Source organism: Carettochelys insculpta, chromosome 27 (assembly GCF_033958435.1).
Source record: "Carettochelys insculpta isolate YL-2023 chromosome 27, ASM3395843v1, whole genome shotgun sequence".
NCBI lineage: Eukaryota > Metazoa > Chordata > Testudines > Carettochelyidae > Carettochelys > Carettochelys insculpta.
Genome location: NC_134163.1, coordinates 16,805,220 through 16,822,311, shown reverse-complemented (window position 1 = coordinate 16,822,311; position 17,092 = coordinate 16,805,220). Strand labels below are relative to the sequence as shown.

At 45.9% G+C, this 17,092-nt stretch overlaps 2 protein-coding genes across 3 annotated transcripts; one reads left to right on the top strand and one right to left on the bottom strand.

Annotated features, from left to right (window-relative positions):
* Window positions 1-5,030, bottom strand: SMIM7 (small integral membrane protein 7). Its single transcript, XM_074978025.1, has 5 exons — window positions 4,901-5,030; window positions 4,766-4,807; window positions 4,396-4,448; window positions 3,184-3,274; window positions 1-2,571 (listed from the first exon to the last, which is right to left on the bottom strand). Exons 1-5 carry the CDS (start codon window positions 4,924-4,926, stop codon window positions 2,556-2,558), a joined length of 228 nt encoding a protein of 75 aa, XP_074834126.1. The 5' UTR covers window positions 4,927-5,030; the 3' UTR covers window positions 1-2,555.
* Window positions 5,031-8,253: 3,223 nt separating this feature from the next.
* TMEM38A (transmembrane protein 38A) lies at window positions 8,254-17,092 on the top strand. 2 transcript variants are annotated; one of them, XM_074978014.1, is made up of 6 exons: window positions 8,254-8,604; window positions 11,215-11,371; window positions 11,909-12,093; window positions 12,780-12,867; window positions 12,968-13,085; window positions 13,868-17,092. In XM_074978014.1, exons 2-6 carry the CDS (start codon window positions 11,226-11,228, stop codon window positions 14,075-14,077), a joined length of 747 nt encoding a protein of 248 aa, XP_074834115.1. In that variant the 5' UTR covers window positions 8,254-8,604; window positions 11,215-11,225; the 3' UTR covers window positions 14,078-17,092. The 2 variants fall into 2 exon arrangements, with proteins under 2 accessions (XP_074834115.1, XP_074834114.1); XM_074978013.1 differs by having other exon boundaries at window positions 8,358-8,615.

Here is a 17,092-nt window from a genome sequence, read left to right as displayed (position 1 = left end):
AAAGAGTAAATACAAAAATAAGAATGTGAAAAGGGTAGTAGGGCATGGGGTTTTATATAACAATTGGAAAAGAGTTACAAAAGAGCACTAAAATAGAGTACGGTGCATTTAGCGTTAGCTTGGGGCTGTAAGCATTCATATGTGTTACAGAACTCTCTGCAGAAGTTCTTCCCAATTTATGTATCTAGGCACATTATTGCAATTTTTGCTTGAGGGTGCTAACCAAGGGCACAGAAACTTTAGGTGGAGTAGAATAAATCTGCTTCCCTTTAGCTGAGAGCCTCCTGGAAGCAGGAAATACAGTACCTATTGTACAGTGCATGGTACAGGTTAAAGTTTAGGATACAAGCAAAGTCTTCTCTCTCCTTCTCCAAAGTTACAATCCACTGGATTCCTCTCCATTCTAGTTCAATCTCATAGCTGGTATCAGGCTCTTTGCATGGGAAAGCCCATTCCTCTGGGACCCAATCATTCCAGAGATGAAGTTTAGGGAGCTCCTAGGTACAGTGTAAAATTTGCTTCCTTAGACAAGCTTCCTGATTTGATTGACCAACAGTAACTAGGACTGGAGGGTTCCACTGCTGGGCTTTTAAATAGTAAACAGCTATTTCTTTATTCCTCAATTTTACAGAGGACACCAAAGCTAGCAAATAAGAGGGGTCAATATCGATTTATAAGTAAAGGTTAGAAAATTAGGCACAGTTGCAAGCCAACCTAATTAACTCAGCCCTTCTCAGCAGTTTTGCAATGAAACTGACTAGGAGATAGGCTAGTGCCAAGCAGTTTTATCCCTCTAAAAATAAAACTACTCTCTTCAAACCCATTTACTTATTACCCACCAAAGCTCACCAGCCATGTATTATAAAAGCCATTTTTATTGAAACTTTGGAGATAAACAATTTACACACACACAATCATCACCATTGACTTAAGAAGTCTGATTACATTAAATTTGTTAACTATCTTAAATGTGTACTATGAATTTAGAAAATGCATACAGCATATTACATACCAATTGATGAAAAATTTATCATTTAAAGGATATTTAAGATACAGAAACTATATAACCCATAATTACATTTAGCACTTTTGCATGAACAAGGTGTTTATTTTAACTGTTATTAACAAGATATCAGAGGGGTAGCTGTGTTAGTCTATCCGGAAAACCAACAAGAAATCCTGTGACACCTTATTGACCATCAGATCTTTTGGAGCATAAGCTTTCATGGGCAAAGAGCTATTTGTCAGATAGTGCACTTACAGAAAGTACAAAACTATATAGACATACAATAACTAGCTTAGGCCTAAATTAAATGTTTACTTAAATGCTGTTTTGCCACATAACTTGGAAAGCATGAAGAGAAAGGAAAAGATTGATTAATTCTTCATTCTTAAAATTCTCCGTTTAGCCTGTTCTGACGTATACTTTCTCATAATACTTGGACGCTAGTTGAAGATCTCAAGACCTGTTACTTCATTTGATGATCAATTTGTATTTTTTTAGTCCACATGTTCTTTGGAGCTTGTTCCTGAACTTCTGGGCTCTCTTTACTGGAACTAAATTGTATAAGTATTTATATATTCATTCTGAGTTATTTCAAATTCAATGACATTTATAACCAATTTGGGAAAGACTTAATTCTAGTGGGTTCTACTAACTCCATCTCCACAAAATCTGCCTGTCACACTAGGTAGATTCTCTAGGGCATTTTGCAAATATTATCTAAGCTATAGTGAATATTTGTCTAGTCCTCTTCCCATAAGTTATTCCTTTATTATGTAGGCCCTGATATCCAGATATTTAGAGTGTTACACAGCTCTCTACAGTCAAATACAAAACCAACAAATCATTAAAATTATAGCAATATAATATTGTTTTGCTTATCTTTATAAAAATGCCTTACAAATTGCAGTCTTGGTCTCAGACAACAGAGCAGTAGCTCCTCAAATAGCCTATGCTATGCTATAACAGACTAAGAGCAAGGAGTGACTGAAAGCAGACATTCTTTTTCTACAGTACGCCAAGTATGTTGCTGGGCCAGCAACATCATGTCGAAGTTATTTATAAATGCTAGACAACTTGGACAATTTTGCTGTGAGATTTAAGGTTGATAGACCAAAAAATGGACACTCTCAGAGAAACAAGCTACGGGAGAATGGACACATAGAATGTCAATGTGTGACAGTCCTTTATTTATTGGGGTCTGCTGAAAAGACACATGAAAAAAATCCCAGGAGTCAACCCACACTTTTGGTAGCAATGGTCCAAGAAGGTCAGTTTGCATATCTACTACTATAAAAATGCTCCCTACCCTTTAACAGGAACCTCGTGCACTTAAGTAATGATCATCACACCATCTTACAATCTGTTGAAGAATATCAATGTGTTCTATCACTTTAATATTTAGGACCTTGTATAAAAGAACAGACCAAACTTCTTTGTTGGTATTTTGAAAACACTGCAGTCTTTTACATTATGGAAAGGTCATGTTTCCAGCTGAAAGCCTCCTCCAAGTTAGCGAAGACTGCTCTCCAATCAGATTTCTTGTTGACTTTCAAGAGCCAAATAACCTAGCAGATATAACAGAAAACACAAAATAGTTGAGATTTCGGTATAATTGCCAGATGAGACATTCATATTTATCAGGGGCGATTATGCATTCCCATTCAATGGACCACATAACTACAAAGGTGAAAAGCTAGCAGCTATTTTGCTAGGTTCATTGAGAATGAACACAAGACTCCATTCCACGGTTTTGAGAGGCAGCATGAAAGCATCTGCAAGGTCATGAAGCTGGCCTAGCTCAAGGGGTTGGTTTTTGTGTGTGTAAGATTTGGGTTTTTTTACGTTCAACGCACTACTGAACTTATTTGCCTCTGTTTTCCAATACAAGCGACATGTTTAAGCAACATATAGTAAGAAGCACTAGCTTCAAGGTTGGATCTCTTATTGATAAGCAGAAAAACTAAATTCACCCATGTTTTACTAACTCCAGCATTTGTACGTGGCAAGGACAGTCCAGTGAATATCTTCTTGCAGATCAAAGTTTAAATAAATGAAGCTCAACAGCAGCCCAAAACCAGAAAGAGGCAGAGAGATCAGAAGAAGAAAATAAGGAATAAAAACAAGAAGTTTAACTTCAGAAAAGTTATTGCAACAAGATCATATCTGGTTCTACTTACACAATCATGCAAAACATCATGAAGATATTCCACAAGGCAATGAAGATTCGAAAGTACCTGAGACTCAACAAGAACTCCCTGATATTGTCACCTAGCAAATCAAAGATAAAACACTTCAACAAATACACACTCACGTTCACATTTATGCCTCACATCTGGAATATTAACTGAAACGTGTTGTCAGCTGTTAGTTAAATATAAAACTGGAATTTTAATTAAGGGCAAAGGAGAAATGGAAATTTGGGAGGGGATGACCACTGTTTAATTCAGTCTGTCACGAACATGAACATTTACATAGGTCTAGAACAGCACTGGCCAACCTGCATCTTTTTGAGCAACTACATGCAACTCCTCCCTGGTGCCTCACACTGGAAGTGCCATCCGCCCCCACCATGCACATGCCCCAGTGTCTGGTAAAAGAAGGGTGTGGCAGTAATTCCAGTGTGTTGCCAGGACTGAGTTAGAGCGGGAGGGGTGTTCCCTGGTTCTGGGGAATGGGAAGGGCATAAAGCCATGTATTATATATTTATTTTTAATCTATCTATTTAGATATATATTATAGATAGAGACTAAAAATAAATTATATAATATGTGGCTTTTTGCACTCTGTCTATGGCTCTTAGCTCCCAACTGGTCGTGCACCCTGGTCTAGAATGAACAATTAAAACAATGAAAGGAAACTAGAAGATAGGTCACATTCCATTACAGAAAAGGAAAAGGACTGTTGTCATGACAAAATAATAGAATGTATGGTCTTCCCACCTCAATCACTCATGATGAGGATAAGTACAAAGATGCAACTTAAAGGCATGCACATTAATGAGGAAATCAGCACAAAGGCACCAATTTCTGCCACACAGATGCCAATGTCCAAAATTGCAAGAGGGAATATACATCATAATTCTTAGGATTCATTCTCCCACTATCAATTCTGAGAGGAAGAGCAGTGCCTGCAAAGCACTTAGGTACATGTTGTCCAGTCAAGTTATAGCCAGAGACTGGTCAAACAGTCAGTCTTGGTATATATTAATCAGATAATTCGTATTTGGATGTCTCAAAAATGGGTTTATGTTAAGCACTTTTGTCTTAGAGGTTTCCCACCTAGATTTGAGCAGAGGGAAGCCACCTGTATGAACAAAGTGCAGCAATCACAGCCATCTGTGTAGTGACCACACTGTACAGTCTAGTAGTCAGGAGTGAGGTGTCTATTACCAGTAGTTGGCTCCTTAGACTCTTCACCAAAGCCCTGAGTGTCTTTCTTCTTCCTACAGGGACACAAGAGTTATTTCCACATTGCTCTAAACCTACGTGCATTATCAGTCCCAATCCTTGGTGGGAATCCTATAGGATCTGGGTCCAGGCAATTAATTTAGCAGCTTGACGAGAGAGTTGGGAACATGGAGCAAAACCATCAGAGCGCCGGGGGACAGGAGTCTGCCAGGAGGAGTGAATGGGAGAGCAGAGGAGGGCGGCCACGGGCACGCGGGGAGATGGGGGGAAGACAGGGCAGCCACAGGCGCAGCAGGGGAGGGGCGCGTGGCTCAGCAGCTGGCCCCGGCAAGGCCGAGAGCTCCGTACTCACAGCTTGAAGTTTAAGACGGCACCAGCGTTCATCAGCAACGTCCTAGGGGGAGAGAGACAGCGGGTGAGAGCGGCCGAAGGGAGGGGTCGAAGAGTTCCCCGGGACTTTCCCCACCATCCCAGCCCCTCCCCGTACCCGCAAAGCAGCAGATCCCCGATCATCGCGGCAGCTTCCGGGCCGGAACCGGAAGTACCCCGACAGTTCAGTTCCTGTGCGTCTCTGTGCCCACCCCAGGCCTCCAACTGCGCGGCGACTTCCGGGTGTAACCGCGAGGGGGCGTATAGGGAGAGGGCTCGTGGTGCCCGTAGAAACAGCCCTGCCGAGAGAAAGCCGGGTTAAAAGACAGCAGTTTGCCCCCTCCCGTCCCTCGGGCACAGAGCCATAGTCCACGTGGTCTCCTTCCCCACCAACCCCTGGGGGTGGAACCCAAGAGCCCTGCCCCAACAGCCTTCCCTCGGGCTGGGCACAGGACCACAATGATCCTAGCCTCTGCCATTACTGAGGATGGAACTCAGGAGTCAAGCTCCCCTTTCCCTTCCCTCGGGCTGGGCAAAGAACCAGTCCTCCTGGTCCCATCTCCCTCCATCCCTCGGGGTGGAACCCAGGAGTCCTGGTCTCCTGCCTCGCTTGGTTCCAGAAGTACAGCACAGGAAAACAGATAGTGGAAAGCATATGTAGGGGTGCACAGTGCAATTAAATCTTCACCCCATGTTGTAAAACTTGAGTTAATTACAGCTGAAAATATCGAGTAATCATTAATGTTTAAGAGGGAATTAGGACTCCTATTCTACTGCCAGCTGTGCTACTGACATACCCTGAGTATCTCACACTTCACCTCAGCTATCACCTAACAGAATCGTAGAATCCTAGGGCTGAAAGGGACCTCGGGAGGTCATCAAGTTCAGACCCCTGCCTAAAGCAGGATCAACCCCAAATAAGTCATCCCAGACAGGACTTTGTCAAGCTGGGACTTAAAAACCTCAAAGGATAGAAATTCCACCATCTCTGTAGGTAACACATTCCAGAGGGCAACCAAAATGATTAGGGGGCTGAAACACATGACCTACGAGGAGACGCTGAGGGATCTGGGCTTATTTAGTTTTCAGAAGAGTGAGGGGCAATTTGATAGCAGCCTTCAACTTCCTGAAGGTGGGCTTTAAAGAGGATGGAGACTGTTCTCAGTAGAGATGGAGGACAGAACAAGGAAGCCATGGTCTCAAATTACAGAGAGGGAGGGGGAGGTTGGATATTAGGAAAAACTATTTCATCATGGGGGTAGTGAAACACTGAAATGAGTTACCAAGAGAGGCAGTTGATTCTCCATCCCTAGAGGTTTCTAAGTCTTGGGTTGACAAAGTCCTGGCTCAGATTATATACACAGAGATATACCTATCTCATAGAACTGGAAGGGACCTTCAGAAGTCTTTGAGTCCAGTCCCCTGCCCTTACGGGGGGGGGGGGGGGGGGGGGGGGGGGGGGGCTATCACCATCCCAGACAGATTTCTTCTTAAATCTATTTTCCCTAGATCCCTAAATGCCCCTCTCAAGGATTGAGTGCACAACCTTGGTTTTAGCAAGCCTATGTTCAAACCACTGAGATATAGTTAGGGTTGATCCTGCTTTGGGCAGAGGCCTGGACTTGATGACCTTCTGAGGACTCTTCTAGGTATAGGAATCTATGACTCCACTGTTCCTAAGTAACCTCTTCCCAATAGTCTAACATGGACTTCACTTTGCTACTGAAGTCGCAAACAGAATATTTCCTCTTTTAGGCATGACCATTGAGCCTTGTGATGCACATTCAAAGGCATAGCCCACAGTGAAACCCAGAAGTTGGCATTTTGCATAACCCAGCAACATCAGAAACACCATTTGCATGGGACACACTTGGAGCAGCATCAGGGATGGGCTAGACTGAGGAATAGCAGCAATGAAAAAGGATGGCAAAGAGCCTAGTAGGATGATAGTGAGTGTCCAGTCAGATGGGACCAGGGGCAGGCTTAAGAAAGAATGACAGTGCCCAGTGGGAAGGGGAACAGTAGTTGTGGGATGAAATTGGGATTTTCCACAGGGCTGGAGTACTTCTGCTCACAAGGCACAGTTAACCCATAGAACTCTTTGCCAGAGGGTATGTTGTGAAAGCCGAGACTATAACAGGGATCGACAAAAACCTAGATACATTCATTGCAGATTGGTCAGCCCCTCAATGTGTGTTAGCCAGAGTGGACAAAGATGGTGTCCCTAGCCTCTGTTTGCCAAAAGCTGGGAACATCAACAGGGGGTGGATCACTTGATGATTACCTGATCTCTTCATTTCCAGCTGGCATTGGCCACTGTCTGAAGACAGGATACTGAGCTAGATGGGCTTTTGTTCTGGCCCAGTATTGCCACTCTTCTGTCCTTATGGAGTGCACATTGCTTGATGCAGTGGGGGATGTATCCCAGCAATGAGCTCCATCTGACTCCCCCCACAGAAATAGGGATTTCTCTATACCAGTCCCTGACACAAAAGTTGAAAGAGCAGAAGGGCCGGGCTGCTTGGACAAGTGAATGAAAGTCTAGATCTATGCCCAGGGATGGGGAGAGGGGTCTGTGCCCAGGGAATGGTATCTGCCCAGGAACAGGGGGCCTGGATGGCTCCTCCCCCTGTTCCCAGACACCCACCCAGCTCCTCCCCTCCTCCTCGGGCACAAACAGACCTAGCCAGCTCCTCTCGCTTCAGCCAGTGTTCCCTGTAAGCTGAGTGCTTGGGCAGCCACCCAGCAGATTAGCAGAGCACCCACTGCTGGCAGCATGTGGTACACATCCACCCCTGCTTGGATGCACAGAATAAAAGTTATTCTGCCCATGGATGGAAAAAATGATGGAACAGTGGGCTGCGGGCGTCTGTGCCTGGGATGGGAAGACCTGGCTGGTGGTGTGGGTGAGAGGGGGAGGAGCTGGCCAGGGGAGGGGAAGGAGCTGGGGGGACAGCTTGCTGGGGGAGAGGAGGGAACTGTCCAGGGGTGTCTGTGTCTGGGGAGGAGCTGTTTGGGGGTGTCTGTGTGAGTGGGGAAAGCTGGCCAGGCGGCACAGCTGGCTGTGGGGTGGCAGCTAGACAGGGGGTGTCTGTGCCCAGAGGAAGATCTGACCATGGGGTATCTGTGATGGAGGATCTTGGGGGGCGGAGCTGGCCGGGGCTGTTTGTGCCAAGGGTGTATCTGTGCCCGAGGAGTATGGGAGGGAGGAGCTGGGGTGTGGAGGGAGCTGTCTGGGGCGGAGGGGGGAGACGCGGGCCCGAGGATGTCTGTGTGAGTCGGGAAAGCTGGCCGTGACACGAGGGTGGCGGGCGTGTGGGATCTAGACTGGGAGTGTCTGTGCCCGAGGGGATCTGACCGGGGTGTCTGTGCTGGAGCAGGTGGGAGGGATAAGTGGAGGGAGAGGACCTGGCCGGCGTGTCTGCGCAGGAGGGGGAGAGGGAGGAGCTGTCCGCCGGGGGAGCGAGCAGGGACATCTGTGGCCGGGGGAGGATCTGACTGAGGGTGTCTGTTCCGGGGACGGGGATCGGAACCCGGCACAGGAGGAGCTGGCGCTGCAGCCAGGAGTTCGGCGGCTGGAGCCGGGCAGCGAAGGAGGCGGGCCCGGGGGCTGCCCGCGTGCGGTCGGCGACTCCGAGGCGAGCCGGAGCCGCCGAGCGCTGCAGTCCGTGGCTCCGAGCGCCGCCCGGCTGAGCCGGAGGCTGCGGCCATGGAGCTGGCGGGGGTCCTGCAGCTCGGGGAGCTGGCAACCGCCTTCGCCCGGGTTCCTGTCTTCCCGCTCTTCGACCTGGGCTACTTCATCGTCTCCATCCTCTACCTCAAGTACGAGCCAGGTGAGTGTGCGGCGCGTCTCCGGGCTCGGGAGCTGCCTGTGCTCCGCACAGAGCCAGGGGACCCTGGGGCCAGGGCAGCTGCTGGGGCTCCTTCCCAGGGAGCGCAGAGCGTGAGGGCTGGGGGGTCTTCCCCCTCCCTCAGGCTGCTGGGACCCATGGGGGTCACCCATCCACCGCAGATGCCTCTCCGGCTGCACCATGGCCCCCTACCGCCCCTTCCCGAGTCTTGTACCCCCGGTCGCCCCATCGTCGGTCCTTCTATCCTCCTGCCCCCGTGGGATCCCCGCCGCTGCAGGGGTGGGCAGCACAGCACAGTCCCTGTCTAAATAAGGTCGGGCTCAAGCAGGTGTGGTAAAGTGATCCCCGCCTTCAGAAAATAGCCCGTTCCTCAGCGGCGGGGGGTGCGGCCAACACTCTGCTCTCGGGCAGGCAGAGGGGGGCAGCGCCACCAGATCCTCACGCAGAAGTGTCGCCCTGCCTCCCGCATAGCTCACTCCCTAATAAATACACAAACTAGGCAGCTGGCCCACCAAGAGAGAAAGGACACACTGCAATAAGTCCGGGAAATACTGGCCAGGCAGGAGACCCCCGGGAACCGCTGCCCTAACTATGGCAATGGGTGAGACTGAAAAGGAGAGATTTCTGTGTCAGTGTGCAGCATACCCAGAAGTACATGACCGAAGCATCCTCCAGTGATACAATCTGTAACAGATTTTGCCAAAAAAAAAAAAAAAGGGCCAGGAAGAAAGTTAAAAGCACCGTAAGAAAGGAAAGACATGGCACCATACCATAGCAGCCCGCTAGGGCTAAAACACCGTGAAACACTGTCCTAAAGAGATACTTACTCTAGACTGTGATAGTGGGAAACACTCAAGTGTTCCCATGGTTTTACTTGGTCAAGATCTGTATAGCTTGTCATGCCAAGAAAGACCTAGAACAGGGGAGTTGAGGGGTGCCGATATGTGGGATGGGCACCCCTCAACACTGAACATTCCTAAGAAACTGCCTAAAAAGCTACCATAATGATTTTCCAGCTATCCCAAACATATTTGTGAAAGTTTTCTCTTTATAGCTGATTAGCATGGGCCAATCATAATTTGAATAAGATTTCCCTGTGTGTGGTGGTAGACTTTCGAGAAAAGGAGGTTTTCTGATACTCAAGAAACAGCAGATTATTTTCAGAGTAAGGAATTGATTATTAGCACAATAGCAGCTATGCTTTATAGACTCATCCCATGTTCCACTCTGTAGGGAAGCTGAAAGCTAGCATAGGAGAAGAAAAGTATTGTATAGCCCCTTCTCTTAACTTAAAGCTTCAGAATTGATGTTCATGTGTTATTGGTTATTTTGTGATGAAGGAGGCGAGCAGGTGGTTTAGAGATTCTAAAAGGCCCCTAGGCTGAGGCTCATGCATTAGACAAAATTATGAGTTGTTTTTATTTTTAGACAGTGGCAGAGCTATCAGTTTCAGAAACAAAATACCAGATCATCATTCTTTCTGGTATCTACAGAGAGTAACAGCTGCACTAATGGTTAACTCTTGGTCAGTTCACAGACTTCAGCTACATCAAATCATATCAAAATCTGCTGAGGCCCACAAACTGTGATCATATTTATGGTAATTTAATGCAATTAGTAGAATGTCAATTAAAATTAATGACAAAGAATTGAAAGGATTGAAACAGGCTACTCACACTCTCAAGGAAAAATCCATCCATGTGGTACATCCTGCAATGCATTACCATGATTACAACATCCAGTTTTACTAATTCTCTTCTCACACAAGTATGAGACAACCCATGCCTCAGGATGAAATCCAACTTCCAGATTTTAGAAAATTCAAGTAGAAAAAGGATTAATAAAAATTAAATATACAATACACAGCTGATATCAAAGGCAGCATTTAGGGAAGGCAAAGGGGGTTAAGTCCCACATACTAGGACACTACTTGCTCTTTTCCCCTTCCTCTCACTTTCATGAAGCTAGAGGAAAACACACAGTTTGTGTTACTCCTCTGCCCCCTTCCCTCACTAGCCAGAAGTGAGAGGAATGCATGCAAGCTGTGTACTTCCCTCTCACTTCTTGAAAGTGAGGGGAAAGACAAGAGCAAGCAGGGTTGGAAGAAGGGGAAGGGTAAGAGCAGGAGCTGCCTCCCACATCTGCATTGTAGGTGGCTCTGCTTGAGCGTAGTTGACAAAAGAAGGAACTTTGGCAGAGCACTAGCTGATATTTGCGTCTACACAACTTTTTTTTTTTTTGAAAGAGGCTTTTGAAAGTAGGCGCTCTTCCTGTTCCAGGAGCAGAAGAGGGCTTCCAGAAGAAGAGCCACATTCTTTCAATTTCCAAAAGAACCTGATTTTTCCAAAAGAACTTGCTAGGGTAGACGCAGCCTATGTGTGCAGACAATGTATTTTGAAATAGCGAAGTCCTGTTTCGGAATGCATTTTTGTGTGTAGCAATGTTATTTCAAAATAGCCATTCCAGAATAGCTCTTTTCAGAATAAGACTGCTGTGTAGACATATTCATGCAGAGCATGGCAAGATAGATTCAGGGTTGTGATTTGTGTATTACTTTTCTCAGTTGGGATCTGTTTCACAGGAGCTGTTGAGATGTCCCATCGAAGCCCTGTTGCCTCCTGGCTTTGTGCTATGCTTCACTGCTTTGGAAGTTACATTCTTGCAGATATGTTACTTGGGGAAGCGCCTATTGATTCTTTCAGTAATAACTCTAGTGTGCTCCTGGCCACAGTGGTATGGTGAGTCTTTCACAGTTTCCTAAAGTCCTGTGTGGGGGTAAGGGATACTCACATTGTTCAATTTGGGTTAATTAGGAAAAAGAGGGGCTTAGGCAGGGAGGAAAATGGAATTGTCTTTTGAATTTCTGGGTCTAGTTTCTAATTAAACTGATGACTGAATGCTTTGACAAGAAGGGCTGAAGTTAACCCAAATATAGGTTACTTCTATTCACAGATACCTCAGTTAAAGTGCAGCACTGTCTACAAAACCAGCACGCACACTGCACGGGCCATAAAAGAGGTTGTATTTAGCATGAGTGATGAGTGCAGTGAAGCAAGTACAAGAACTTTGGTGAAATTTTGAGTACCCTTTTTTTTGATTATGATGGTAGTGTCTGCAGAATTCAACAGCCACTGAAAAGTTTAATTTCGCAGTATGTATTCTTTGCAGGCTACATACAGCACTGCCTTTTCCATGACACTATTCTCTCACCATCTCCTACACAGTCCAGTTGGGCAGTTGGGTGGTTGCTTGAACTCTCTGTGGTTTTGTTCCAGGTATTTGATCTTCTTCTGCCCCATGAACCTCTTCTACAAGTGTGTCAGCTTTCTGCCTGTGAAGCTCATCCTTGTGGCAATGAAGGAGGTGGTCAGAGTTCGTAAAATTGCTATTGGGGTCCATCACGCTCATCATCATTACCACCATGGGTGGTTCATTATGGTGGTTATTGGATGGGTCAAAGGTAAATCCTGAACTCCTGGAACTCATGAAAGGTACCGTCAGCCCCTGGAGAGATGGAGAAGAAAATCCAGAAGTTCAGCAGCACTCGCATCATGTCTCTCAGCAGTAGCTTGGTTATCTGGGGATGAAGTTAACAGGCTCCTAATAATGATACTTAGCACGAATATTCTTTAATTCTTGTAGTACAGTTCTGAATTGGGTCATTGTTCCCATTTTATTGATTGTTCCCATTTTAGTAAGTGATTTGCCTGAGGCCACAGTGGGTGTCAGTAGCAGATCTGCGGATAAATTCAGGATCTCTTAGTTCCCTGTCCCATGCATGTAATCACTAGACGTGGCTCTCACTTACATATTTTCAGGGAGTTTCTGTTTATGCCAAAAGGTTTAAATTCTTTTCCTTAGGGTATCTGCTAACAGAAAGTACGTAGGCTGTTTCAGACCTTCTGGCTGAGGTGGGGACCAGATATCCTTCTACATTACTCAACACTTTACAGGGCTGAACAAAAGGGTGTAGGTATGGTTCCACCACCAGTGCTAGGATCATTTTTGTTTTACTCAGGAATGGGTCTTATTACTTTTTTACTCCTCTTCAGATGATCCTAGTTCCCATATAGTTGGGAAAAGTTGTGCTTTTGCAGGACTCTTGTGGTTTGATGATTTCACCAGTTCTCTCTCACTGTTTCCCAGGTTCTGGAATTGCCTTGGTGTCTAATTTTGAGCAGCTGCTGCGTGGCATCTGGAAGCCAGAAACAAATGAAATTCTTTTTATGTCCTTGTAAGTATTTAGACTAAATTCTCTCAGACCAAGGATATATCCAAGACCAGTGCTTCCTAATCCGTCTGTATGAAATGAAACCTCTTCATTTCCTTTCTAGCCCAACAAAAGCCAGTCTGTATGGAGCAATCCTCTTCACCTTGCAGCAGATTCACTGGCTCCCCATCTCTAAAGCCAACCTCATCTTCTTCTTCACCATGTTCATGATCATTTGCAAGGTAAGTTTACACAAGCTTTCTGCTAACAAGTCTACAAAACTAAAGGAAAGAAGTTGTGTGTATTGTCTGAGGAGTATAATTAAGCTGGGGGGCCATTTCACTACTGGAGTAAAGTCAGTCTGAGAGAGATATAGCACCACAGGGGTACAAAGACACCTTGGGGGGTGATATCTCTATGGGGTATGGAGGCAGGTTGGTGAGCCGGGATTGCCAGAGTTGTGGAGACAGTGGCTTGGGGGAGGCATATCCCCATGTGGGTGTGGAGCTAGGTGAGGATGGGCAGATATATCACCATGGGGTAAGGAGTCAGGCTGGAGCAGCTAATTGTTTAATGTAAAACCCTCCCTTCTGGGATGCCACTTTTCATTTTTGTTTAATCAAATTCTATCCAATATCTCCTTGCCTAACATACAGCTATTTCCATGTAAGGTGCTGCAGTTCTGCCCATTGGGTGTTGGCAGTAAGTGTTCCCCTTCTATTATGTTTAAAGAGGCATTTTTGGCAAGGACAGTTAGGTATGAATAAGGCAGGGTTGTGGCCTATGGACTCCATAGGTTTGTGCTCAAAAGAAGCTTTTGCCCAAGCTCTGGGTGACCATCCTAGGCTGTTATTGCAGGTTCTGGGTGTTCACACTACTGTTAGCCTGTGAAAAACCAAATTAGCAATATTGACTCTCCATACAAAGGTTCAGGGAGCTGGAGGCAGGAATATTCCTTGCCCGTTGGTATTTAACAGGTGGGGTGTGTGATCTGTAACTGCTAGTCTCTGGTGTTGCATGGCAGGTGTTCATGACTGCAACTCATTCACATACCTCGCCGTTCGCTTCAATAGAAGGCTTCATCTGCCCGGTATTCTTCGGCACTGTTTCTAGTGGGCACAACAATCATCACCACGACCACCATGAGAGTTCCCATGATACTTCCCCTCCTGCAAAATCTAAGGAGGAGCTGAATGAAGGCACACGGAAACGGAAAGTGAAAAAGGCTGAATAAGACCATATACAAATGAACAAGTCAAGGAAAAACTCCCTCAGAGCTGCATCGAAATAGTCCCCAAGCTACCTGTGATCTCATATTCCCTGCAGTCCTTCCTTCTCCCTGAGGCTTCAAATGAGAGAGAAGAGCCAAGACCCTGCCAGATGGAACCCTGAATTTCATCCACACACTTTGCCCTGTTGCTAGCTTCATGGTCTTTATCTCTCCATCTAATCCCCTATTTTCAGGGGAGAGGGGTTAAATTTGTGCCAGACGGAGGTTTGGGTACAAGTTCCTAGCCCGCAAGCAATTATGACACTGCATTTTGTTACTATAAAATCCCTGCTGCCCTTCTGTCCCTCCACCTCCCACATTTGCTACTGAACGGACTGTTTTGTGTTCCTACAACTCTCAAATTCTTTTGGAATTTAATTTATTCTGTTACCGTTAAAAAGCAAATTTAATACTTGGCAACTGAATATGGAAATTGGATTTTTGGCACAGGAGCAAATTATCTCCCTTGGGCTACGTCTACACGTGCAGCCAACATCGAAATAGTCTATTTCGATGAATAACGTCTACACGTCCTCCAGGGCCGGCAACGTCGATGTTCAACTTCGACGTTGCTCAGCCCAACATCGAAATAGGCGCAGCGAGGGAACGTCTACACGTCAAAGTAGCACACATCGAAATAGGGATGCCAGGCACAGCTGCAGACAGGGTCACAGGGCGGACTCAACAGCAAGCTGCTCCCTTAAAGGGCCCCTCCCAGACACAGTTGCACTAAACAACACAAGATACACAGAGCTGACAACTGGTTGCAGACCCTGTGCCTGCAGCATAGATCCCCAGCTGCCGCAGAAGCAGCCAGAAGCCCTGGGCTAAGGGCTGCTGCCCACGGTGACCATAGAGCCCCCGCAGGGGCTGGAGAGAGAGCATCTCTCAACCCCCCAGCTGATGGCCGCCATGGAGGACCCAGCAATTTCGACGTTGCGGGACGCGGATCGTCTACACGGTCCCTACTTCGACGTTGAACGTCGAAGTAGGGCGCTATTCCTATCTCCTCATGAGGTTAGCGACTTCGACGTCTCGCCGCCTAACGTCGAAGTTAACTTCGAAATAGCGCCCGATGTGTGTAGACGCGACGGGCGCTATTTCGAAGTTGGTGCCGCTACTTCGAAGTAGCGTGCACGTGTAGACGCAGCTTTGAAGCTCAGCTAATGGATTTCAGCCCCCATACTTGCAAAGTACTCTATGACCAGTGTTCCCTGTAAGCTGAGCACTTGGGTGGTCACCCAGAAAAGAGTTAAATGCTGCCCAGCTGATTAGCAGAGCACCCATAGCTGGCAGCATGTGTTTCTATTGGTGGTGCACATAACAAAATTTATTCTGCACATGGATAGAAAAAATTAGGGGAACATTACCCATGATGTAGGGCTTCAAATTAACCTGGCATATGTTACATTCATGATGGGCCCGACCAAGTGTCACTTGAGTAATTACACTCTTCTAATCTAAATTCCCCCTGCAATTCTTAATCGGGACAACTTCTCGACTTCCTTAACTTAATCTTTACACATGCTTTCCAGATATAAAGTGCTATAAGTGTTCTGTATTCCTGCTCTTTTTATCTTATGCTGTTGGTTAGTGTGGTTTGCCATTAACTGACAACAACTTTGTGTGCTGACTGCGTTTCCCTGGGGAGGTGAAATGATCCCTGGAGTTTGGATATTGGCTTGTTTGCAAACTGCTTTGGAACCCTGGGGGATACAGGCATAATGCAAATGATTATATATAACACTATTTATTATTGCTATATGGCATCAGATTATTGGGCCTGAAATTGGCTTTCCAAGAGAACATAGAATCTGTATGTACACAGTAGGGCACATTTGAGAAAGGTCTTAGGCCCACTCAACATATACTCTAGTCCATGCTGGTTCCAGAGCAAACTGGAGGGTGGGTCCAATTATCTTGTTGCTGGGAGAGGCATTTCCTTTTTTCTTAATATTTTATAAATCCAGGAAATGATTTGCAGATAAACCTGATTAAAACACCACTAGACATCTGACTGGAGTGCATCAGCTGAGGAAATACGAACCTCTTTTGTACAACCCATTGAGCCAAACTCACAGCACAAGTACAGGCCTGAGAGAAGGGCCTTTGCCTAGAGGGTTAGGAAGGAAATGGTCAGTCTCTGAAACGTGGAAAGCATGGGGTCATGGAGAATTCAGCCAGTTCTTTTGTATCCTGCACTGTCAATGTTTGGGGATAAAGTTTGGATAGAAAAGTTTGAAACCTATGCACTGAATTTGTTTTTAAAAGTTTGTCTTTGGAAGTTGTTGCCACGTGAACAGAATTTGGGTTCTGGATTTTCTGGGCCACCAGAAGCTGGAAATGCTGTTGCAGGGGCACCATGATTAGCCCAGCTGGTACTTGGAGCATATAGGTAGCTTTCAGTGGCACTCCATCCTGGCATCCTCAGCTGGCAGTGTAGTTCTCCGAGTCAGCCAGAGTGGGTGTGTATGGACGTAAGGGAAGGGGAATAAATGAATTCAGAGAATCTCTCCCAGACCTACTCCAAAAACTTTAAGTTGAAACATTATTGAAACAAAAAGGAAATAATTGCCTAGAGGGACTGGTGCATATAACCTTAAATTAAATCTTACATACAACAAGACTAAAGCCAGTACAGGAGGTCAAATTAACTGTGGCTCTTAGTTTCAAAAGTGCCTTATCCCTGTAACCTTCTCTTGCTCCCATTATAAAACAAAAGAATAGGCCTGACTGCTCCATGTTTTAATAGATTTTTGTTTCACTGAAACCTGCTGATGGTTGATTTAAGGGGAATTATTGTTTTATAGCAGCCAGCTATCAACAACATAAAGAGATTGTGAAGTGACTCAGAGGGTCTTGTGGTGCTCAGAAGGCATATATGCCACTGACTCACTCCTGCCAAAGAAAAAACTCCAGTTACAACAGATTCCTGGGATGTGGTTACCCCTTGCTTGGCCCCCTGACTCAATTATGACA